Source organism: Cyphellophora attinorum (genome assembly GCF_001299255.1).
Source record: "Cyphellophora attinorum strain CBS 131958 chromosome Unknown Contig4, whole genome shotgun sequence".
Classification (NCBI taxonomy): domain Eukaryota; kingdom Fungi; phylum Ascomycota; class Eurotiomycetes; order Chaetothyriales; family Cyphellophoraceae; genus Cyphellophora; species Cyphellophora attinorum.
Genome location: NW_017253232.1, coordinates 1,360,543 through 1,382,805, shown reverse-complemented (window position 1 = coordinate 1,382,805; position 22,263 = coordinate 1,360,543). Strand labels below are relative to the sequence as shown.

Sequence of the window (22,263 nt, the reverse complement as noted above, 5' to 3'; positions counted from 1 at the left end):
TTACCAGGTAAAGCTCTCCTCATCCATATCCAAGCAACCCCAATCCACTCTCTCCCTTACTGCCTTCCTCACCTCATCCGCGAACGCACCCGGTCCACACACGCTGACCATGGTCGCGCCTACCCGGTCCCTCAGCTCTCGATCAAGTATATCACCCGGACTACACCGGCCCGCGTAGCTGATCAACCTCCCGTTCTTATGCTTGTAATCCGCATTCTTTCCTCTAGTGACGTACAACAGGATCTTCAGCATCTCCTTCCGGCCAGGCACAGCCAAGATCTCGTTCATCCAGCTCGCGACCCACGCGAATTGCTCGGCGTCGCGCACTGTCCAGACGAGGACGATTTTGCGGGTGGCGACAGTGTTGGCCGCGGCAGAGGCTAGAAGGAAGCGAGCCTGAATCAGATGATGGGTTATGCCGGCGCCGCCTGCGAACATGATGACCGTGCCGTAGGATCCTAGGGAATCGTGGCCGGCGTAAGGGCCTTCGATCAGACCTGAGCACTCGAGGGTGCCATAAGGTCGAGAGGAGGCGGCGTCGTAGAGGGTCCGAGTGAAGCCGGAACGGGCCGCCACGACGAATGAGAGTGATGTTGGTGGTTTGGCGCGCTTCATCCACCGCGGCTCCTTTGCCAAAGATTGGGATTCGAGGCTGTCGGGTGAAGCCGGTCGTGAAAGGGGAAGTGTGGCGAGTTCGATGTTATTGCCTGGGTGGACCGAGTAGCGCGCACCTTCCATGCCCGTGGATGGCTCAGAGTCAGAGGGGACCCACGCGACAGAGAAGGGGTGCGACATATGCCACGAGAAGCGTGGAATGTACACGTACGAGTGACTGCCGGGTCTGACTTCGATGTGTCGGGGGAGCTGGAAGGTAAGCCGGACGGCTTGGCCGGGCAGGGCCTCGATCACGACAGTCGTGACTCCATTCTTGAAGGTGAAGTTGAGGTATACCAGGCGGAGGATGCGGGCGAGACGCTCAATGGCCCAGATGACACAAACCGCGCGGGCGTACGGCAACGCGGGCAGGTCTGCGACATCCAGGTGTAGGTAGATACCAAGAATGGCAATGAAGGCGAGGAACTGGTGGAGGTGTAGAAAGATCTCGTAGAAGGCGTGGCGGATCGGTGAGAAGCTTTGGACGAGGATGATACCGAATGCTGTCATACCAAGTACGCCGTATTGCAGGAACGGTTTATCGGCGACGGCTTGATTCGAGCCGCCCGGGGGTTTAGCGATCGAGATGGCGCCGTACCATGCAAGGACATGGGCCAGTGCTTCTAGGATGATCAGTCTGCCAAGCCAGCGGTGGAAGAGGTTGAAAGTGTCGAAGGAGATCTCCAGGAACCAGATTAGTGGATTGTTGCGAGTCGCTAACAGCACAAGAGCTATCATATTGAACACACTAAGCATGCCTGAGCGTCCCCTTAGCTCTGCTAGGATCTTCGGTATTTCGTGGTCGTATTCGAGGTATAGGCAAAACACTAAGTTCAAGATGATGTACGTGACCAGAATTGCAGTGTGTACTCGACCTGGTGTCGTACCATAGTTATGTGCCTTGGAAAGCTGCCATTCTCGATTGTGTCTTACTTTTCCGAGGGGCGCATATATGATATGCTTCTTCAGCCATGGCCACCAAGCATTCCTGTCGTAGGACCAGTAGTTTTGTTGTGATGTAGTGGCTGTTAAGCAGAAGATCTGTCGCAATCGTCCAGTTCTGACCTGCCAAAAACGTACACCAAGCACTAGAACCATGAGGCACAGGACTGCGATACTGAGGGCTCGAGTAAGCGTACGGTCGCGTTCGAGATTGACGCCTGTGAGGCCACTGTAATATGTGCCGTTCGGCGCTTGCGTGAGATTGCCATTTGCTATAGCACTGGCAATTGATGGAGGTGGTTTTGTGCTGTTCAGTAGAGATCCGTAGGTGCCGGGAAGGATCTGGAAGTCTCGCTTTCGGAATAGGCCTGAAACAGGCGTTGGTGTTCGAAAATGTTGCATCATTGTGTGCCGGTAATTTGATACGGTACTGTGGGGACCTGGAGCGTGCGCGCGCACGGACGATGTCGTCGCCGCTTCTCTTTTATTCAGTGCTTGTCCTGTTGCTTTGTACAGTCCATTGTATTGATTCCCTTGTCTCCAGGTCTCCCTTCTTTCAGCTCGACCGATGGAAGGCATTTGTTCTATTTGGTGACCAAGGCGCTTGTTCGTGATCTTGTCAAGGTATGCTCAATAAAGAATGCGTCACGGAGGAATTGTAGAGGCAGGCCGTTGCCAAGGTACATTGTGTAGCAACTTATAGTCGTGCTACATCTTCGAAGAAGCTGATCAGGTGCTGCCGTGACGGATTGAATAAGGTGTCTTATTCAGCATGAGTGCCGTCCTACGCTGTCATTCGTTATTGTAGACCGCTTCGGGAATTCCGCTGGTGAGTGAATCGATTGGCATGCAACTGAGGTCTTGGCAACGTTGTCGACCGGACAATTTCTAAGCAGAACCTAGAAACCAGAATGACAGAAGGCAATTTGCTTGGGCATGTTTGATGCGTCTGCCTTGTCAACTGTGGCAGGTCTGCGTTTAGCTTCCAATACCTACCTTCCCATCCAGCCTCCATCGACCAGCAAACAGTCGCCGCTCACGTAGCCACTTGCCTCGCTGGCCAGGAAAATTGCTGGGCCTTTGAAGTCTTCAGGTTTGCCCCATCTGCCGGCTGGAATCCTTTCCAGGATGGATTTCTGTCTCGCCTGATCTTTCATGAGAGCCTCATTCATGTCGGTGTCGATATAGCCAGGTGCAATGCAATTGACCTTGATTCCTTCGCCGATCCACTGGTTGCTCAACGCCTTTGACAGTTGACCAACACCGCCTTTCGATGCAGCGTACGCTGGTACATTGATGCCTCCTTGGAACGTGAGAAGAGATGCGATGTTGATAATGCTGCCTCTGGAGCCCTTGCTTGGCTTTGGCTTCGAAAGCAGGTAGGCACCGAAATCTCGGCACAGTGTCCAGACTGTGTTGAGGTTGACCTGCAGGACGAAATCCCAGTCTTCATCCGGGAATTGGTGGGGCGCATGTCGTTTCTGGACCCCGGCACAGTTCAGAAGAATGTGCATGTCGTGGCCTGCCTTCGTGAGCTCCGCGATTACGCTTTTGACGGATTTCGGGTCTGCAAGGTCGGCGGTATGGATAAAGGCCTGACGCCCAAGCTGCTTTATCTGGTCATATGTGGTCTTGTTGGTATCGTCGCGCTAGTCCGTTGGTCAGGACTGCATAGCTATGCTGAGGGTACGGGACTTACCTGAATCAAGATCACATCAGCACCTGCTTCAGCAAAGGCCAGCGCCATAGCTTGTCCAATGCCACGAGTTCCGCCGGTGACAACAGCTGTCTTCCCTGCAAGGGAGAACAGGTCTTGGAAGGACGACATGGCGGCGAGATCGTCTGTGGGTTCTTGTGAGATCAATTGGGTGTGTCACATGAGAAGTAAGAGAGTTGAACTGGCGATGTTTGGACAATGGGTTGAGAGCAAGAGCAGAGTCTCATTCTCAAGTCTACGTAGATGTTTGTTTGATGGTTCGAAAAGGTGCCTGTCGCCCTGATCCGGTCATTACGCCGGCTGTGCCATCAACAATGGGAAATTCGCGGCTACTGAATTCAAGTGAAGTCGATCGGCGTTTGGCACCGACGTCGGACCCGCTTTTTCGACATCCAGCCTTGCAAAGCTTCAGCCTTGCCAGTGAAACAGGTATCTTACTCCGCACCAAGTTTTCTGCACTCGAGGTTCCTTACTCCGTAGTTTTTCTGTACTTGAAGACTTGAACATGCAAACTGTTCTCGACCTCGGCACGAAAGGGCATAGAGACTTCTTGCCGGCACAGATGATGAAATCAGCTGGAAAAGGGACCATCTGAAGATGGTTCGTCCGTCCGAAGTCGCTAGGTCTCTTATGCAGGTAGGCAGGTAGACATCAAGGATCGCTGATAAGTAATACCCTTGAAAACACACCGAAGGACCTCGGATGGGGCAATTGTCGATCGATGTAGAGGCGCGAGTCGTCGATATGAGGTGATTGGGAACCCTATGGTGTTTATTGTCGAGAAGTCAGCCTAACAGATATTGCGCGGCCGATGCTGCCAAGGTGTTCGTTGTTACAGAAACGCCCGGGCTGCGCACGAGCGTGGAGCGGCGGCGGCGTTCGCGTTGATTGTTGGTAAGCCTCCGCGTTCCCCTTGGCCCCGACGGCCGACATTTAGCATTTAACGGGTATCTCCCGGGAGTTTCCTTCAACTTTATTAAGGTAAGTACCCCATCTGCTGGGCGACACATCGCAACATTGCCGGCAGCGTGCGAGGTGTTGAGTCCACGAGTCTCTGGAAGCTACATGCTAGCTTCGACCGGAAGGTCTTTGCTGATGTCTGATTGATGATGGGTATCTGGGAAAGTGCGGCATGAGAATTCTGTCTGCGAATACCAAGGACAATCAGATGGATACGGTCGCGGGAACCCGGCTGTCTCGATCATATTGCCGCCAGTCCTGGAGCGACCCGATCTGAAAGTTGGCACGCATCGATCGGGTCGTGGATGGAATGGCAACGCCTCCGACGAAGTCTCAGTTGGTAACAGCCGCGGGCCCACGGGTCGTCGGAAAGGGTCTGCCACGCAGCGAAATGTGAAGAGGGAATGGACGACAGACTCGAACCGTCAGGTATATAAGGGCTGCTCTACATCGTCTGGCAGGAGCAACCATACCAGTCCTGAACTCCCAATCTCAGTCCTACAACACAGTACCTCAGCATGAAAGGAAAAGTCGCACTCGAGGAGGCTTGGTCTCTACCTCGTCTTCACGAACTCAACAAGAAGTGGACTATCCAGTACTACACTCCGAAAGACCTCTTCGATCAACACGTCACGGAGATTGAAGATCTCACCAGCATCCGGCTCCATCACGCTGACAAGTATGGCGTCGGCTATCAAGTAGTCTCCTTCACGGCTCCTGGCACTCAGGAGATTGCAGACCCTAAAGAGGCCCACGAGCTTGCCGTCGAAGCAAACAACTATGCTGCGGAGAAGATTCGGGATCATCAAGATACCTTGGGTGCTTTTGCGTAAGTGTATTCATCTTCACCAGGGTGGAACCATGGCTAAGAAAATGTAGTGCGCTGTCCATGCACGACCCCAAGCAGGCCGCTGCGGAGCTTCACCGTTGCGTCACCCAGCTCGGATTCAAAGGCGCTCTTGTCAATGACTGCCAGGTCGCAGGTCCCAACGGCGAAGATGTAATCTTCTATGATGGCCCTGAGTGGGACGTCTTTTGGAAAACCTGCACTGATCTTGATGTTCCTTTCTACATGCACCCGGGACCTCCAACGGGCATCTTTTTCGAAAAGCTCTGGAAAGATCGAAGCAACCTCATCGGACCACCACTTTCTTTTGCAAATGGTGTCAGCCTTCACGTACTCGGTATGGTTGTCAACGGTGTTTTCGACCGTCACCCAAAGCTTCAATACATCATTGGTCATCTTGGTGAACACGTTCCGGCAGACCTTTGGCGCATCAAGTAAGAATATGAAGCATCGATATTTGAGAATAAAGCTGACAGACCGCCCTCACAGCCACTGGTTCGAAGACCGTCAAAGGTTTTGCGAGACTGCACTGAAAGCCAAGAAGACTATCTGGGAGTACTTCAATGAGAACATTTGGATCACCACGTCCGGTAACTTCTCAACGACGACACTGAACCTTTGTCTGAGCGAAGTCGGCAGCCATCGCATACTCTTCTCCGTGGACTATCCCTACGAGACATTTGAGGATGGATGCACCTGGTTCGATAACTTGGACCTCAACACTGCTGACCGCCTCAAGATCGGTCGAGAGAATGCCAAAAGGCTGCTCAGGCTGGGGCAGTACAAGGACTGCAACACCAAAGTAGTCTGAGAGATGAGTGATGGCTTAGACATAGATCCTCGGATGGTGTACATCTGCCAGGTAGTTGGACTTCGAGGGTAGTCTCTCCTTTCAACAGTGCTCCTCCTCAAACACACCGCGTCTCGGCGCTTCGAAGAAACGCTCAACGCCCCCTTTTCACTGTTTGTAGCTCGACACAAGCTTCTCAAAGCTTCGGCCATGTCCTCAGCCCACAAGATCTTCCATATGAACAACTAGCACGGGTGTCAACTTCGATGACAGCCGCTGCAGTCGGCAAACCCCATCCCTCCTTCCCTCTCCCTCCCGCGTTCACCTCAGTGCGAGGGCTGCATTAGATCGCAATGACTGGCAGCAAACACTGCTATATTCGAATTTCTCGGAAAGGAAGTCGCAGTCCTTGAGAACATTTCTGTACACCCGTAAATCCAATCATGCAACAACAGCCTACCATCGCGCATTTCAAAAGCCTGTACGCATCACAAGACACGAAACTCGAAGAGCATGCAAAGGAGCGTGAGAGTTGAGAACAAATATTCAATCGAGGTCCAAACGAACGCGCCTTTTGATATGCATCCAGGTATGTATATATATGCAGCCCAGCACTGTACCGCCGTTGAACGCCTGTATGTTCGGCCGTAACAGTCATTGCCGAACCTGTGTCCATCGCGGGACTCCATCACAGACTATCGTCGTTCTTAATTTGCACCTTGATCGCCCCAGTCTTTGGATCCGCTGCCGTCTTGAACGCCTCCAGCGCGTCGCTCATGTTATACCGATGCGTGACCAACTTGTCCAGCTTGATCACGCCGCTCTGCACCAAACGGATCGCTTTTGGCCACGTGTTGCTGTATCGGTATTGGTACTGCAGGTCGATCTCTTGAGTGGACAGCCGCATGAAAGGTACCTTCATTTCGTTCTTCCCCACGCCGATGATAAAAACCTTGCCACCGAATCTGACGCTGAAAATTGCTGAAGCGACGGATGACTCGACACCAGTGCACTCCATCGCGACCCGAGGTTTGATCCCACCAGCTGCTGCGATGATGCCCTCGGCGCATTCTTCTGCTGATTTGCCCATCGGGATCTTGAAGGTCGAGACTCGCGGGCACAGCTCCTTCGCGAACTTCAACCGACCCTCATCGATATCTGTAATGACGATCGGACAGGCGCCAGCAGCCTCTGCACACAACAGAGTCACTAATCCGATCGGTCCAGCACCACAGATGAGCACTGGGTCACCCAATCGCACGCCAGCCCTGTCCATACCAGCCAAAGCCACCGACAGCGGCTCCAACAGACTCCCATCCTCGAACCCCATATCCCCAATCTTATGACACCACACCGCGGGGTGCTTGATGTAGCGCCGCAGCAGGCCCTCAACCGGCGGGGTGCTCAAAAACAGCACATTCTCACAACCGTTATATCGACCAGTAAGGCATGGCTCGCAGGCGTGGCAGGGGATATTAGGCTCAATTGCGACGCGGTCGCCTACCTGCAGGTCCGTTACTGAAGAGTGGACTGCTAGCACGGTACCGGCTGACTCGTGGCCGAGGATGTGGTCCCCTTCGACGATCATAGGCCCTATACATCCTGCATGCCAGAAGTGGACGTCGGATCCGCAGATGCCCGTGCTCTTGACTGCGATGTATACCTCGCCCGGTTGAAGATCCTTGGCTTGTTCGACTTCTTCGAGGGAGGGCTTGGCTTCGGCGACCCAGAGGTCGTGTGCTGGGTTGGTGTACACGCCGATGTTGGACTTAGAGGTCATAGTGTCTTTTGACGCGTCTGTGGTTGTTTCGGTCTGGGGTATTTCCTTTGTTGAGGTACTGAAGGTGTCCTTGATGTCGCCGTTGATAGGGGCGGCGACTTCGCTATGCACGCCGTTGACTTCTGTCGTCGCCATAGTGAGTCTTGAGAACGAAGGAAATGGGTTGCGAAAAGATCAAAGCAATGCACGTAACACGGACTGGAAAGGGAAGCACAGTGTGCGAAAATGCGACTATATGTATAACGAGCGCTTTGGGAAGGTCAATGTACCCACGCTAAGGCCATCAATAATTATCACCTACCGGGAGAGCGTATGTTCCGGTGATGTTCGGGCAGGTTGCAACGTCAAGAAATTCTTCCAGCGGAGTATCACTTGTTGGGCGAAGCAGAAACGAAGCACCGCAATGTGGTTGTGGGCGGGCGAGGACGACGTTCCCCGCGGTGGGGTACTCGCCTAGGAACGGCCGCGGTGCCACCGGCGCTTTGCTGAAAGGAGTGGGCGTGAGTGCGTGGGGTTTGTGCGGTGGTTCGTCCGTGATGTCCCCAGTGACTTTGGTTATGCTATCGACATCACGCACCAGGAGCTTAGTTGAGAGAAAGATCACGGCTCCATGATACACGGTTGCAACGACGCCGGAAGTTGTCTCGTCTGCCAACTCTTCAGTATTGTTGCGAGCGTAGGCTGTTGTTGCATAATCGGATGTAAGTGTGCGTTTTGCCTGCGATGTGGAAGCTGGAGGACCAGCGAAGGGCATTCAAGAGACCGGATGACACGTCACTCGAATACCTATCTCTGCTCCTCTTCCTACCTTTGTCAAACCGGTCTCTTAATCTCGTCAGATCAGTCTTGACAACGCGTCGGCTGAGTCTGCTCGTCTTGTCAAGTCAGTCTCTACGGTGTAAGCAGATCAGTCTTCCCATGCTTTCGGCTCAGTCTCTCCGTGGATTGAGGAGTAACTTCGACCATGTTGAAGTATACATACGCATATTGGCCTAGCATCATATCGAATATCAATTCTGCAATGAGAGGGATTGGAGACACATTCACGTTACGACAGAGGCATTCACCAACATAGGACTACATCAGTTGTTCACATAAATCCTGCACACCTGGCTACTGTACGTTGTGGACAGGGACAGACTCGTCGGACGCTATCTGCGAGTCGCGTACAGATCATGACACCAATTGCTTCTCACGAGCTTTGAGTAATCTCAACCAAGTATATGGACATGATGCTCCCAACATCTTCATCGATAGGACAAAATTGCAGCGCTTCGCCAAAATCTGACTGAAACTTAGTACGCTCATCAAATCAAACCGCTATCTCATCTATCGCCCGGGGGTGGACTCCCACCATGCATTGTGATATTATTTGCACTGCTCTCTTGCCGCTGCAAGTAACTCTGCGTCGTCACGGGCTGTCCTCGGCCGAACAATGCGCTCGAGTTCTGTTGTTTTGGCGGTGGCTGCGGTCCGTCGTCTTCGTTCGCATGCGCGTCGCTGAACGGATTCTCTGAAACGCCATAATCGCCGGAACGAGTGTGGTTGTGTGTTGGTCCAGTGGGCTGCATCGCGGGGATGTGCGGTGCAGGAGCGTAGGCGTCTTCGTACTCGTAGGTGTTTTGCTGGGGCGCGGAACCACGAGCTTGAGATGGAGGTGGGCCAGGCGGCGCGGTGAACGCGTTGCCCGGTGTCTGTTGCGGACGGGGTCCAGATGGTGGTGTGAAAGTCTCCGGGTTGCTGATGGGTGACACAGCTTGCCGAGGAGGCTGCTGTGGCGGCTGGTTGTAGACGTTCTGGTAGACGTTTTGGCCTGGTGTATGCGCTTGCATGTAGTTGTTTGCTTCTGGAGCCTGGCCGGGAGGAGTGGGGCTGGCTAGGCCAGCGGCTTTGCGTGCTTGAAGCAGTGCTCTCTGATGCTTTGACATGGCTACATTGAGCTGGTCGTTCGTCTCAATGAGGGTGAGCATGGTGTCCTCGTCTGGTGCGGGGTTCTCGCAGCCCATGTAGTTCTGTATGCTCTTGTGTGCTGATCTGGCTCGCTCGGCGAACTCTTTCACCAACTCGTTGGCTGGCAGCTCTGCTTGAGGGGTGGACTGGACCGTCTGAATGAGCAGACGAGCAGTAGTCTTGGCTTCTTCGATTCTAGCAGCAAGTTCGGCGGGTGGCGGCAGCTGATGTCTGCTCGACCGGTGTGTTCGGTGACCGCCGTGTCCGCCATGTTGACCCTGAGCCATAGGCATGCCATTGGGATACTGCGAGGAGTCATCAGCATCATAAGGCACGAAGACGTCGCTAGTACGTACCACAGGCTGGGTAGGAAATCTGGCGCCTTTGCTCTTCTCTTTTCGCCACATTGCCATGAGAACATGGAGACCTTGCTGTTGTTGAGCCTTCTCGGCCTCGAAGTAGTCAAGCGTTTCTCTGACTATCTGCTGTACATTGGGATCTCGCCCGTCTCGGAGCAGGCGTTTGATGGTGGATACGAAGGAGTCGGTGAAGAATTTGGTGAACGGCTGGCCGGGGTTATCGGTCAGTATTCGCATGAGCATGATGGCGTTGTATTGCGCATATCCTTTGGCGTAATTGTCTTTGTGCAGATATCGAGCGATCGTGTTGGCGGCTTCTTGGGCTGCGGTTGGACTTGACTCGGCCGCATCCACGATTGCCGGAAGGTGTAGATATTCGTCTCCGGCAGATTGTGAGCCAGGCGCTCCGGACTCGCAGAAGGCGACCTGCGTGGTATGTCAGTGGCATACTTCGCGATTGCTTGGATCTCCTACCATCTCGCGGACAACGACTGCCTCCGGCGCATCTCCCTGGGGTGGTCGCATAACAGGCGATGCCTGAGCACCTTCTCGGCCGCCATTTGGGGTTGGACCTATTCCCTCGTCAGCATCTTTAAAGTCGTGCGAATTTGCTCCAAGCTTACTGCCGCTCTTCTTCTTGATCGTGCTCATCAAGCGCTTCATGGTGAATTTGCGCTGGCTGCGACGCTTCTGTGTGGAAGAGGCGAAGACCTGAAAGCGATTTCAGTCGTCGAGCTTACAGCGTATTTCCTGGCCGTAGAAGTGAGAGACTTCGAAAGTGCCTGGCCTGCGATCCGAGTGCAGTCGACTTATAAAGTGGTGCAGGTAAACAATGATGTCGAACGCCCAGCACGTGTTAGGGGCGACTGGCAGAGTTTGGAGATGTGAGACTGAAACGCAGGGTTCAGTGGGATCCTGGGGCGCTTTTGACGGGCGGGAGGACCCTCTGCAGTAGTGACCTGGAAGCAGATAAATTCAATCTTCGCCTAGCAGATGCAGTTCGGGACCTAATCTGCCTTCTCAATCGAACCTTCGTGAGCCAGTGTATCACAGTACCACAACTCGCGGGCGATAATTTCCAATTGATGGTTGACGAAATCCTGGTATCCAGGTCATCAGCAGGGCGGCGGCCTTGCAGATTAAGATCTGTGCAATATGGCGGGGCACTCGGGGCGCTGCAGCGTGGCAACTGACAGCAGGTGACGAGCTCAAACGGCTTGAAATGGCGTGGCAGAGCTTGGCGCTCGCGAGCAACTCATCGCAACTCCTGGAGTGACGACGAAGTCTTCTGTCACACCAGTCTATATTCTTACGCGGCTCCCGTCGGACGCGTGCCCGCATCGTCTCGGCGCCCGTCAGATATGCGACTGTGGCAAGCGGTTGGGGCTGTGCACGTTCGTGCCGTAGGTTTTCACTGCTTACGGGTGAAGCATGGCTTAGTAAAAGCTACTATCATTTCCAGTCGTCGACGAAAATGTGCGCACATGGTACGGCGGTACGAACTCACGCCTGAATGAGGTAGCAGATCATTCGGGTTTGAGACTCGCTGAGGAAACCCTGACGGTAGACTTTTACAGACTTCTTTCTATCTCCGATCATCAGCTCGCGCGAACTACAGAAACCCTTTCAATATGGCAGCCTCCGCGTTCAGTATCGAACTTCCAGCAGCGCCAATGACGGTATTGTGACTCAGGCACGCGAACCTGATGTCAAAATGTGCGCCCTTTGCAGCTTCTCGTACTCTGCCTACCGACACAGCATATCCTCCTGAGATGTCGCGGTCCAGGCGCGGCTGAGGTCTATCGGGTTCTTCGAATACCACAATGGACTGCTCTGGCGCCGACGGACAGCCTAGCTTCTGCGCTTCCGACACATACTCGCGCATCGCGGCTTTCACGTCTTCAGCGCTTGGTCCAGGCCGATTCTTGAACCGCAACGATACGAATGCCATGTGACCGTCTGTGACGCCCACCCGAGTGCAGGTAGCACCCACTGTAAGGCCTTTCTGCTCCTCGAATGCAGTCGCGTCTGCATTCATTGATCCGAGGATCTTCTGTGCCTCTGTCTCGAGCTTGTCCTCCTCACCAGCAATGTATGGGACCACGTTGTCAAATATGTCCATGCTTGGCACACCTGGGTAGCCTGCTCCAGAGACAGCTTGCTCAGTAAACACCTCGACATCCTCGACTGGTCCAAACTTTGCTTGCAACGCAGCGAACGGAATGACTATGCCAATGACAGCACAATTCGAGTTGCAGACGAGAAAGCCTTTCTTTAAGTCGAATTCTTTTCGTTGATGTGGAATGAGGTCCAGGTGTGATAGATTGACGGTAGGTACCACGAGTGGGACTTTGGGATGCCGTCTGTAGTTCTTCGCGTTCGAGAAGACTGGTATATCGGCCTTGATGAACTCCATCTCCACGTCTCCAGCAACATCACTATCCAGCCCTGAGAACACCAAATCACAATCGCTGAAGAGTGAAGCCTTGCATTCTCGGACGACTAGGCCAGCCAGGTCCTTGGACATGGGTCGCTGCTGCTTCCACCGAACAGCATCTTTGTAGGCTTTCCCAGCGGATCGTGAAGAGGCCCCCACGGCTTGTAGATGTAGTGTCGGATGGTTTGCCAAGAGAAGAATGAAGCGCTGACCCACGGAACCGGTGGCACCCAGCACACCACACTTGCGCTTTTGGTGGCTGACAGAGTCTCCCATTGTTTCTTCCCGCGAGGTTGCCTTCCGAGGATGATCTTGAGTATATCAGATTATTGAAGTTCTGGCGCTGAACAACTTCGGTAGGGCAACTTCGAATCGAATTTGACTCAAAAACGAAATCAGAGCCTTGTGGCTCTCGAGCTTGCAGCCTCGTTTAATTGGACTGGGATTGGACGCTACGACCAAAATCGTTAGCCTGCCAATATTTTCCATCGCACCTGCGATTTTGACCTGCACCTCCAAATCTCAATCTACGACTTCGCACCTCGTCGCCGCATTTTTCTTTGTTCACTGACAACTTGGAACTACCGCAAACATGGCTCGCGGTCCCAGAAAACACCAGCACCGCCTGAGCGCGCCGTCGCATTGGATGCTTGACAAGCTCCAAGGCTCATACGCTCCTAAAGCCTCGCCAGGTCCTCATAAGCTCCGCGACTGCCTGCCTCTCATCGTCTTCCTCCGAAACCGATTGAAGTATGCGATCACCGGCAAGGAGGTGACCATGATTCTCATGCAACGCCTCATCAAGGTCGACGGCAAGGTCCGCACCGACAGCACATACCCAGCCGGCTTCATGGATGTGATCTCGATCGACAAGACTGGCGAGCACTTCCGTCTCGTCTACGATGTCAAGGGTCGCTTTGCTATCCACCGCATTGAACAGGCTGAGGCCGAATACAAGCTTGGCAAGGTCAAGAGAGTGCAAGTCGGAAGAGGTGGTATCCCATTCTTGGTCACGCACGATGCTCGAACGTAAGTCAAGCCATCATTCAGACGTTGGACCAAAGTTTGGTTGGAAACAATTTGTAGACTCCTTAAAGAGGCACAAATTTGTAGATCTGTGTGGAAGAGACACATGCTAAACAAGACTACAGTATCCGCTACCCAGATCCCGCTATCAAGGTCAACGACACCGTCAAGATCGATCTCTCAACAGGCAAGATCACCGACTTCATCCGTTTCGACACTGGTGTGGTCGCCATGGTCATTGGTGGTCGCAACATGGGTCGTGTCGGTGTCATCACTCACCGTGAGCGACACGATGGTGGTTTCAACATCGTCCACGTCAAGGACGCCATCGACAACTCGTTCGCTACCCGGGAGAGCAACATCTTCATCATCGGCAAGGAGAAGCCATGGATCTCGCTGCCCAAGGGCAAGGGTGTCAAGGTGAGTCTCAGCACCAGTCATGGATCTTGTACTTGTATTAATTGATTACAGCTTTCCATTGCTGAGGAGAGAGATCGTCGCCGTGCTGTTCAGATGGCTCAGCCCCGCATCTAAGGTGGTCATGCTGTACTTTTGATAGAACAAAAGCGAAGCCTGCCCCGAAAGGCAGTATCCGAGCAGGAAAGGCGTAGGACTCGCTCCACGAGTACCAGAGCCGGTCGGTATGCAAGCCAGGTGATGCACCGCCTCACGGCTCGTGCCAGGGCACTGACAGATCTCATGATCTACGTGCCTCAAACTACGATACAGTTTCAGCCAACCAAATGGAAGCGATGAACAGCTCCCGTCCTAGATGATTGATGGGCGATCGATACCAATATGAAGCATTTCAAAACTGGATGTGTCGTTCTCTCTGGTCCTGTAGACTTGTGCGATGCATGCTAATCCGTCTACGGATTCCACCCTTCGCCATCTAATACTGGTACCTTTTCTCAAGACCGCAGATCCAGCAGAAACCACAATCATTTCCCGAACGAATGTCAGTACAAGCCTGTCGCGCATGTCGGGTACTGGGCGACCTCGCAACTAAAGCAGCAATTTGGCGATACGAACGCTGGTGGCCTGATACCGAGGATCACTTAGCATACGAGCAAAAGACATCATCGCGGGATCTCAGATGCTATTTCATGATCGCGTCCTTACTGAGTGGCTGCAAGTCTAGCTCTGCCTCCCTCCCACTGTTTGCGCCGACTGAAGTTGTCCTCTCTCTAGCGGAAAGAGTGCCTGACCGATCGCCAGAATGGCATACTCCTGCCTGCCCACCTTCCCGCTCATAGTCCTCGGCATACTCGAGCCTCTCCTCGAGTCCGTCCTCCCTGATTCTTCACCAGCATACAAATCGCCCTTCCCAGACTGCATGAAGCCAAGCTGACGAGTCCCTCCTGTAGCACCGCAGGGCCCTCCAAGCCTCCTGACACCCACCGACTTCTACAACGCCCAAGACCCAACCTACACCCCCACCACCCTGTCTCTCACCAAACCCATGGTCCCCACAGCCGCAGCCCTCCTCACAGCCCAAACAGCAAACGCGTACGCCGTCTTCGCCCTCCTCGCCCTCGCCTTCTCCTGGACGACGCACGCGCGCAGCGTCAAGATCTATCTCTTGTGTGTTGGTTTTGGGGATATAGGGCATATGTTGGCGACGTATAAGGTGTTGGGCGGGGACGTGGTGTTTGATCCATTGGGGAAGTGGACGGTGATGGTATGGGGGCATTTGGGGATTGGGATGGCGTTGAATGTGGTGAGGTGGGGGACGCTGGTGGGTGTTTTTGGACCGCTGGAGGCAGGTGGTGCGACGGAGCGGAAGGTCAAGAGACGTTGAAGAGGGGAAACTGGGGAGCAAAGAAAGGACGAGGGATTGAAGCAGGGAGGTCGAGCTGAGGGTAGACTGACGAGGCGACGCGAGTGACGGCGATCGAGGGCAGCTAAGCAGCTGAAGGGGGGATCTCGAGGCAAGGTTCACACCTCGCGGAAGGCTGCCAGGTCACTCGGCCGAAACAAAGGTACAGCGACATCGAAGGGAGCGCACGCGTGGGCATGGCGGAAGATGTGGCCAGCAACAGGAAGCGCCAGGCTCGTCTGCTTGCAGATTGGTCGCGCAGAACGCACAGTGATGTTGAGGCGGTCCAAAGCTTGAGAAGTCAGAGCGATCTCCCGAGCAGGACGCCTGGATGGGCTGCTGGAGATGGCGACGGCACCGCGACAGCTTCGGAAGGAGAACATGGCAATGTGACAGGCCGGCAGCAAACATGTATTCCTGTAGCCTGGACCCTCGATTTGTGCCATGACTTGCCGGAGTAATGGTGGTCTTTATGGCAAATTATCGACACAGGTGTCCAGCTCATGGACGTTCTCCTTGGCTTTTTGGACTTCGTATCCTGAACGCGTAGAACCGAGGTGCAGATGATTTCCACTTCCAGCATTGCGACAATCGAGGGATCTGGAGCAATCTTTCGCCAGCTTAAAGGTTTGAATTGGCGATCATCAGCCACAGTGTTAATCTCGCATCATGACTTCGAAACTCTGGCAGTGGCAGACTGGGACTCTGTCCATCTTACCTCAGGCCACGGGGCTTTTCGCCGAGATTCCAGGTTGAGAAGCCCTTTGGTCCAGTGCTGCGGAGGAACGAACATTGCCGAAGATATGCAACGGGAGCGGGAAGTATGAGCGGACGGTGGACAAACAGATGCGGCCACATGCACTGTGTGCAAAGTACTTCCCAGGGTTCAACTGCGATGCGACGGGCTGCTCTCTGGACGAGATTGGTTCGAGCCGTCTTCTGTCGGTACAAGGCTCTGGTGAATCCATTATAGAATTGCCGTAGCCATGGACTGGACGCAACGGATTCGGGACATCTCGTCCGAGAGTTCTATTCTGCGACACTCATCGCAGCATTCGTGTGCTGGGCAATCCTTCGCGTCGATCTCGTATTTTATTCGAGTCTCCGCCTGGTTGATCCACAGATTTTGACCATCCTATCGACAAGACGCGAAGAGCATAGTTTCTGGCTGGCTACGCCACCGGCTTTGGGGCCCGTTCTGTACCTAAGCTTGGCAGACCACAACCGAGGTGATCGCCGCACCTCGCGTATACTGTCGGCAGCTCGAGGCCCGGACATGCGGGTGAGAGAAATTCGATTGAACCCCTGGAGGGCCTTATCATATAGGACAGACCATGCCGGTATGTTCCTTGCATGAATTGATTCAGATCGTGCTCTGGCCCTGCGAGCCCTGGTTCAGAGGTCGATTACGCACCTCTGAGTGCGTTCAGTCATCCAGCAGACGTCGATGATCTTCTGCAAGCAGGGGTCCTAAACCGCAGTTGGTAATGCAATCGGGGTGGGTGCATGAGCGGCATGTGCTTGAGGAGCTTCTGCTTGCGTTTCACCGCTTGCATATTGCATCATAAATCGTCCTTAGCAAGCTTACGATATCCGACGGATTTTGATGTCAGACCACTTTGGGCATGGTCAGCAAAGCAATAGTTCTCACCCGTGGAGAAGCCCAGAAGGCTTCTTTGATAGGGCCATCAACCTCATTTCATATTGACAGAAGCACAAGGATGCCAGGCAGACGACTTGATACACGGGAGGTTTGATGCGATCGTACTCTAGTGGCAAGAATCAGGTGCACAGCGAGTTGAATGCAAAAGGTCGTTGCAACGTTGAAGAGAAGGAAAGTCAAATGGGATCAAGCCTCAGGGCTTAAGGCAGTCACGCCCGAATTTCCCCTGACTTGGCAGGGGTGAGAAGGATTCTTTATTCAGGAACATCGCAATCGACAAGGATTGGCGTGTCATTGTCAACCACAGCCACCAATGCGACGCTGGAGATACCAGCCCACACGCACTGTGTTGCTGTTGGATGGCTCGAATGAGGGTGATCTCCATGTTTCTGTGACGTTTCTTCTGATGGACACGAGATCTGCCATGTGTGCGCGCAGCTTCCTGAAAGCCAGACACCTTGATAATTTGATAATGAGCTCACGGTAGAGCAGCGATCTCTGCGCACTGCTGCATGGTGATGTGAAGTTGGGGAAGCCATTAAGCTAGCAGCAGGTCGATAATACCTCGATAATACAATATGCTCGACCAATCCACACGTGGTGATCGCTTGAGACCCCGGGACATTGTGGTATCCGGCTCTGATAGGCCGTCGCGGTGGACATCCAGACCATGCTTCTTCCGACCTTTATCTCGGCTTTTCGAGGAATTCGAGCATGTGAGTGGTCGTGTCATCACACTGTGACTACTCTTTGGGCCATATCGCCTCAGAGCAGAAATGTGGTCCTCGAGCTCGGGTTCGTGGCAGGCGAGACTGCCGTGACACTAAACCACGGACGGTGCTTACGCCTGTGACTCCACGGCACTGTTCAGGGAGAGTATGTAGTGTTTGGAGCCCCAGGTCGATCGTTTTGGCGACTTCTTCGTTTCCTCGAGAGCAAGTGCAATGGACGGCTTTGATTTTTCAGCGCAGTCGCCGTCGAGGATGGAGCGAGGTCCTCGCTCTACGGACAAGAATGTCCACCACACTGTCACCAGTGTTGGCTCGACATCACCCATACTTATGGAGAACCTGGACTGGCGCGGATATGATGGCTACGTTGCGACAACAAATATGATGTATGTCGGTTGAACGGACGCCGGGCTTATACTAACAAGCAACCAGGCTCGTCGTGGCTCGAAAATGAACGAAGCCGCCGAGGTGCTCGGTGATATCAAGACAGCAGAAGAGTATGGATACGTGCATCGTGGGCTCAAATCGCGGCATATCCAGTTCATCGCCCTCGGAGGAACCATCGGTACGGGTCTTTTCTTGGGTATCGGCAGAGCATTCGTCAACGCTGGTCCGTTCAGTGTGTTGGCCGGCTATGCGTTCACGGGCGCTGCCGTCTACGGCATGATGACCTGTCTCGGCGAGATGGCTACATGGCTACCGCTTCCCGGTGCGATCCCACAGTTCTGCGCACGATTTGTGGATGAGTCTATGGGTTTTGCTGTTGGCTGGAACAACTGGCAAGTATCCTGTGCACTGAAGCTGGCTCTTGCTAACTATCTGCGTAGGTACTCGTATGCTATCACGCTATGTGCTGAGATATCTGCTGCCTCGACTTTGATTCAGTACTGGGACGGCGCCAAGGACATCAATGTCGCCGCCTGGATCTCCATCCTGATTGTTTTGGTACTTTTCCTCAATGTCTTCGCTGTCGCCGTCTACGGTAGGTCTCCTCACCGAAGGATCATGTCTTGTACTTACAAGATCAGGTGAGGCGGAATTCGTGTTTGCGTCGATCAAGATCGTCACCATCATCGGCCTTCTGATCTTATCACTGATCATCGACCTCGGTGGTGCGCCCAACAATGACCGGTTAGGCTTTCGCTACTGGAACGATCCTGGCGCCATGAACGCATACGTCGCCGAGGGTGACGCAGGTCGCTTCCTCGGACTCTTTTCGACGTTGCTCAATGCTGCCTTCTCCTTCGGCGGAGTTGAAATGATTGCAGCTTGTGCCGGCGAGGCAGAAGACCCACGCCGTAACATCCCAAAGGCCGTGCGTCGTGTGTTCTGGCGTATCTTGTTCTTCTACATCGGCGGCAGTCTCGCAATTGGACTTACTGTGCCTTCAAACGACCCTGGGCTGCTCAATGCTGCGGAGAACGGCTTCAACGACGCCGCCAATTCCCCTTGGGTCATTGCCATCCAAAGAGCAGGCATCAACGCTTTGCCTTCGATCATCAATGCTGTCATCCTCACTTCAGCCGCATCTTCCGCAAACGCCTTCCTGTACACTGGCTCTCGGTTCCTGTACGCGCTTGCACAGAACAACCAAGCCCCTCGATTCCTCCTACGGTGCACCAAGAACGGCGTGCCCATCTGGTGTGTTCTGGTCACCGCCTCCCTCTCCCTCCTAACATACATGTCCTGCGATCATGGCTCCAGTCTGGTCTTCGCCTGGTTCCAGAACCTAACGACGATCGCCGCCCTGTTCACCTGGGTGTCCATCACAATCGCCTACATCAAGTTCTACCACGCCCTTCGAACTCAGGGCATCCATCGCAACACGATGCCGTACATCAGCAAATACCAGCCGTATTCAGCATATGCAACAACCATATTCTTCATCATCCTCATCATCTTCAACGGCTGGGACACCATTGCTGGAGGCTTCAACTATGAGGGCTTCATCACAGATTACATAGGCATTCCGATCTATTTTGGGCTGTACCTCTTCTGGCGCATATACAAGAGGACAAAATTCATCCCGTCTGCTCAGGTGGATCTGTGGACGGGCAAGTCTGCGCTGGATGCGATTGTGTGGCCGGAGCGGATTCCTAAGAATCTGCTTGAGAGGTGAGTTTACATTGATTGTTTCTCAGTAATCAGTGCTAATTATACCAATAGGTTCTGGTTCTGGTTGGCATGATCAGTGTAAAAGCTTTGTTACGATGGAATGTTATGGGTAGGTCTATTTTCGGACTTCTTGTAGAGTGTGGTCTGTACAGATGCGGCGTCTGATTGCTAAACCCAGGGATAGATGATTATGAGGGAATGGGCACAAACTTATGCACCAACGATGGAGATATGGGAAGTCTTAGATAGTGTAGCAAAACCTGCCCATCTTGAGTAGAAGCGAATATCTCAACGATCTGAAAGAGTGTAGAATCTTTCGTTCTTCCCTGCTATTGTTCTTTGTCATCTGTACCCATGCAAATGCTGTTGTCGTATGCTGAACTGATGCTGGTATTTTGAACTCTCCACTTGTCCGCCACTATATGCCTGTATGCCACGCATCTTTGCTAGCCAGCTTTTCGTGCCCACTGTATTATTGTATTGTACAAAGCCATCGTTTGCTCTTCCAGCCACCTTTCCCCTTCTTACCCAGTCGCCACAGGATCAGACCTTCTTTATCTTCACGCCAGCTCTCATGAATCGTACCACACAGAACAAGCACCCACTGGCAATGGTGCACACGCCACCGTAGACCCATGCGCCCGTCCAGTCCAAGTTCTCGAGCCCCTTTCTCTGCAGGATACCGCCGCCACCAGGGCCGCCTGCAAGCACGCCAAGACTCAACATGCCCATTCCCATGCCAATTCGCGTGCCGATTCTGGATTTGTCAGGTGTCAAGGAGACAAAGATGACGGGCGGCAATGCAATATAGATTCCGGAAAAGAAGCCCAAGAGCACGGCTTCGACGATGAGGGCTGCGGAAGAATGCACGGCAATGAGTGTGAGGATGAGAGTGCCGGTGATCAGAGCGCCTGTGTGATCAAGTTAGCTCAACGTTGCTTCTTTGGCATGTGTGACGAGGAAGAAGTCCACGACCGGAAACCAATGTACTTACCAGGAATGACCGTGTTCAACGGCCCCGTGTAGTCGCTCAACCAATTCGGCAGAGTCCTTCCAAAGACGCTGCCAGCATTCAGGATCGGTACCAGGTAGAAGCTCATGCTGTCGCTCGTGATCCGTTGCTGCTGGCCGTAGAAGCTGATGTAGAAGAATGCGACATACAAGCCGATGTACCCAATTAGCGCTCCGGCCACGAAGGTCATGTACGGTACATCCCTGAACGCTGTCCAATCAATCAGATCGCGTGCCCTTGGCGGCTTGAAGCGCATTTTCATGACCGCCAGAGGCACCATTAGCGTCCCGAGTGCGATAAAGCCTAGCACACGCACCGACCAGCCGAAGCCGATCTGGTCGATCAGGCGATAGAACGCAATTGGGTAGAGGATACCACCGGTCGAACTGCCGCTGGCGGCCAGACCGATCGCCAGGCCGATCTTGGACGAGAACCAACTGGGCATGATCGCGACGGCGGGTGTGAACAGGCAACCGGCGCCCAGGCCGATGACGAAGCCTTGAGCGAGAATGACCTGCCAGAACTGTTGCGCCTGTTAGTCTGACGTGTATCGGGAAGAATCAGAGCCGGAGAATTGACGTCTCGTCCGATTCGGGTTCGTTGATATACGTACTTCGTGACAAAGGGAGAGCATCATGTGCCCAAAAACGACGCCAAAAGCGCCCACGACTAAGAGGAGGCGGAAGTAGCCACGGTCGTAGAGTGGGCCGGTGAAGGTGCCGACCAGAAGCACGAGGAAGGCTTGAATGGCGCCGATCCATGAGATGTTGGAGGATGTTTCGTTGAATAATGCGCCGGATTCATAGTAGGTTTGGTAGACGCCGAAGGTGTTCTGTGTTAGAGATGGACAGTTAGCAAGAGGATTGGCGAGCGCGACTGATTGCTGGCGGTCTTGATGGACTGAGACCAGAAGATCATGGGAAGACTGGGAAGGGAAAGAGCTGCCATGAACGTCACGATTGCCTTTCGGTAAGATCGTGGAGTTCGTGTTGCTTCCAGAAGGAGAAAACCAGAAGGGGAAACTCACCAGAATACCCCAGGTATTGAAGAACAACATCCAAGATCCCAGCACTTGTAGCCATGCCGTCAAACCTCCATTTGGCGGAGGCGACACGCCTGGCGGCAATGGCGGGCCCTTGGGAGGACCTGCAGCGGCAGCTGGGGGAGCAGCTGTTGGTGAGCTATCATGCTGAGCGCTGTCGACTTCCGCTTTCTCGCTGGTCTGTTCGCCTAATGACGAAGACGATGAAAGGTCGTGACCATCACGATGTGCAGTGTGTTGTTGTTCCTCCTTCTCAGCGCGTTCGCGCATATCCGTGTTGGATATTGGTGATGACATAACCAATTCTGGCTTTATTTCCGCGTGGCTGCCACAGGGGATGCAGGCGAAGCTTGTCTTCGTTGCCAATGTCGTGGTCAATGATCCAGATCCCAATTCTTATCAAAGGAAGGTGTGTACGA

At 53.6% G+C, this 22,263-nt stretch overlaps 10 protein-coding genes across 10 annotated transcripts; 3 read left to right on the top strand and 7 right to left on the bottom strand.

The window, feature by feature from the left end:
- Positions 1 to 2,001, bottom strand: AB675_6643 (Ferric/cupric transmembrane component 2; the record flags this gene model as incomplete). Its single annotated transcript, XM_018146948.1, has 1 exon — positions 1 to 2,001. One exon carries the CDS (start codon positions 1,999 to 2,001, stop codon positions 1 to 3), a length of 2,001 nt encoding a protein of 666 aa, XP_018004157.1.
- A 587-nt stretch (positions 2,002 to 2,588) lies between these two features.
- AB675_6642 (2-dehydro-3-deoxy-D-gluconate 5-dehydrogenase) lies at positions 2,589 to 3,424 on the bottom strand (the record flags this gene model as incomplete). The annotated part of the gene is made up of 2 exons (XM_018146947.1): positions 2,589 to 3,245; positions 3,296 to 3,424. The coding sequence occupies 2 exons, from the start codon at positions 3,422 to 3,424 to the stop codon at positions 2,589 to 2,591; spliced, it is 786 nt and encodes a 261-aa protein (XP_018004042.1).
- A 1,367-nt stretch (positions 3,425 to 4,791) lies between these two features.
- Positions 4,792 to 5,931, top strand: AB675_6641 (2,3-dihydroxybenzoate decarboxylase; the record flags this gene model as incomplete). Its single annotated transcript, XM_018146946.1, has 3 exons — positions 4,792 to 5,102; positions 5,153 to 5,554; positions 5,610 to 5,931. The coding sequence occupies 3 exons, from the start codon at positions 4,792 to 4,794 to the stop codon at positions 5,929 to 5,931; spliced, it is 1,035 nt and encodes a 344-aa protein (XP_018003910.1).
- A 667-nt stretch (positions 5,932 to 6,598) lies between these two features.
- On the bottom strand, positions 6,599 to 7,825 carry AB675_6640 (L-arabinitol 4-dehydrogenase; the record flags this gene model as incomplete). Its single annotated transcript, XM_018146945.1, has 1 exon — positions 6,599 to 7,825. One exon carries the CDS (start codon positions 7,823 to 7,825, stop codon positions 6,599 to 6,601), a length of 1,227 nt encoding a protein of 408 aa, XP_018003917.1.
- Positions 7,826 to 7,973: 148 nt separating this feature from the next.
- Positions 7,974 to 8,444, bottom strand: AB675_6639 (uncharacterized protein; the record flags this gene model as incomplete). Its single annotated transcript, XM_018146943.1, has 1 exon — positions 7,974 to 8,444. One exon carries the CDS (start codon positions 8,442 to 8,444, stop codon positions 7,974 to 7,976), a length of 471 nt encoding a protein of 156 aa, XP_018003974.1.
- Positions 8,445 to 9,015: 571 nt separating this feature from the next.
- On the bottom strand, positions 9,016 to 10,662 carry AB675_6638 (uncharacterized protein; the record flags this gene model as incomplete). Its single annotated transcript, XM_018146942.1, has 4 exons — positions 9,016 to 9,945; positions 9,997 to 10,425; positions 10,474 to 10,571; positions 10,623 to 10,662. 4 exons carry the CDS (start codon positions 10,660 to 10,662, stop codon positions 9,016 to 9,018), a joined length of 1,497 nt encoding a protein of 498 aa, XP_018003646.1.
- A 949-nt stretch (positions 10,663 to 11,611) lies between these two features.
- Positions 11,612 to 12,712, bottom strand: AB675_6637 (putative aspartate-semialdehyde dehydrogenase; the record flags this gene model as incomplete). The annotated part of the gene is made up of 1 exon (XM_018146941.1): positions 11,612 to 12,712. The coding sequence occupies one exon, from the start codon at positions 12,710 to 12,712 to the stop codon at positions 11,612 to 11,614; it is 1,101 nt and encodes a 366-aa protein (XP_018003982.1).
- Positions 12,713 to 13,028: 316 nt separating this feature from the next.
- On the top strand, positions 13,029 to 15,263 carry AB675_6636 (40S ribosomal protein S4; the record flags this gene model as incomplete). Its single annotated transcript, XM_018146940.1, has 3 exons — positions 13,029 to 13,465; positions 13,588 to 13,882; positions 14,838 to 15,263. 3 exons carry the CDS (start codon positions 13,029 to 13,031, stop codon positions 15,261 to 15,263), a joined length of 1,158 nt encoding a protein of 385 aa, XP_018003978.1.
- Positions 15,264 to 17,927: 2,664 nt separating this feature from the next.
- On the top strand, positions 17,928 to 19,863 carry AB675_6635 (putative proline-specific permease put4; the record flags this gene model as incomplete). The annotated part of the gene is made up of 4 exons (XM_018146939.1): positions 17,928 to 18,065; positions 18,108 to 18,657; positions 18,704 to 19,790; positions 19,842 to 19,863. The coding sequence occupies 4 exons, from the start codon at positions 17,928 to 17,930 to the stop codon at positions 19,861 to 19,863; spliced, it is 1,797 nt and encodes a 598-aa protein (XP_018003716.1).
- Positions 19,864 to 20,333: 470 nt separating this feature from the next.
- Positions 20,334 to 22,141, bottom strand: AB675_6634 (Riboflavin transporter MCH5; the record flags this gene model as incomplete). The annotated part of the gene is made up of 4 exons (XM_018146938.1): positions 20,334 to 20,701; positions 20,785 to 21,325; positions 21,416 to 21,634; positions 21,830 to 22,141. The coding sequence occupies 4 exons, from the start codon at positions 22,139 to 22,141 to the stop codon at positions 20,334 to 20,336; spliced, it is 1,440 nt and encodes a 479-aa protein (XP_018003845.1).
- Positions 22,142 to 22,263: the final 122 nt, after the last annotated feature.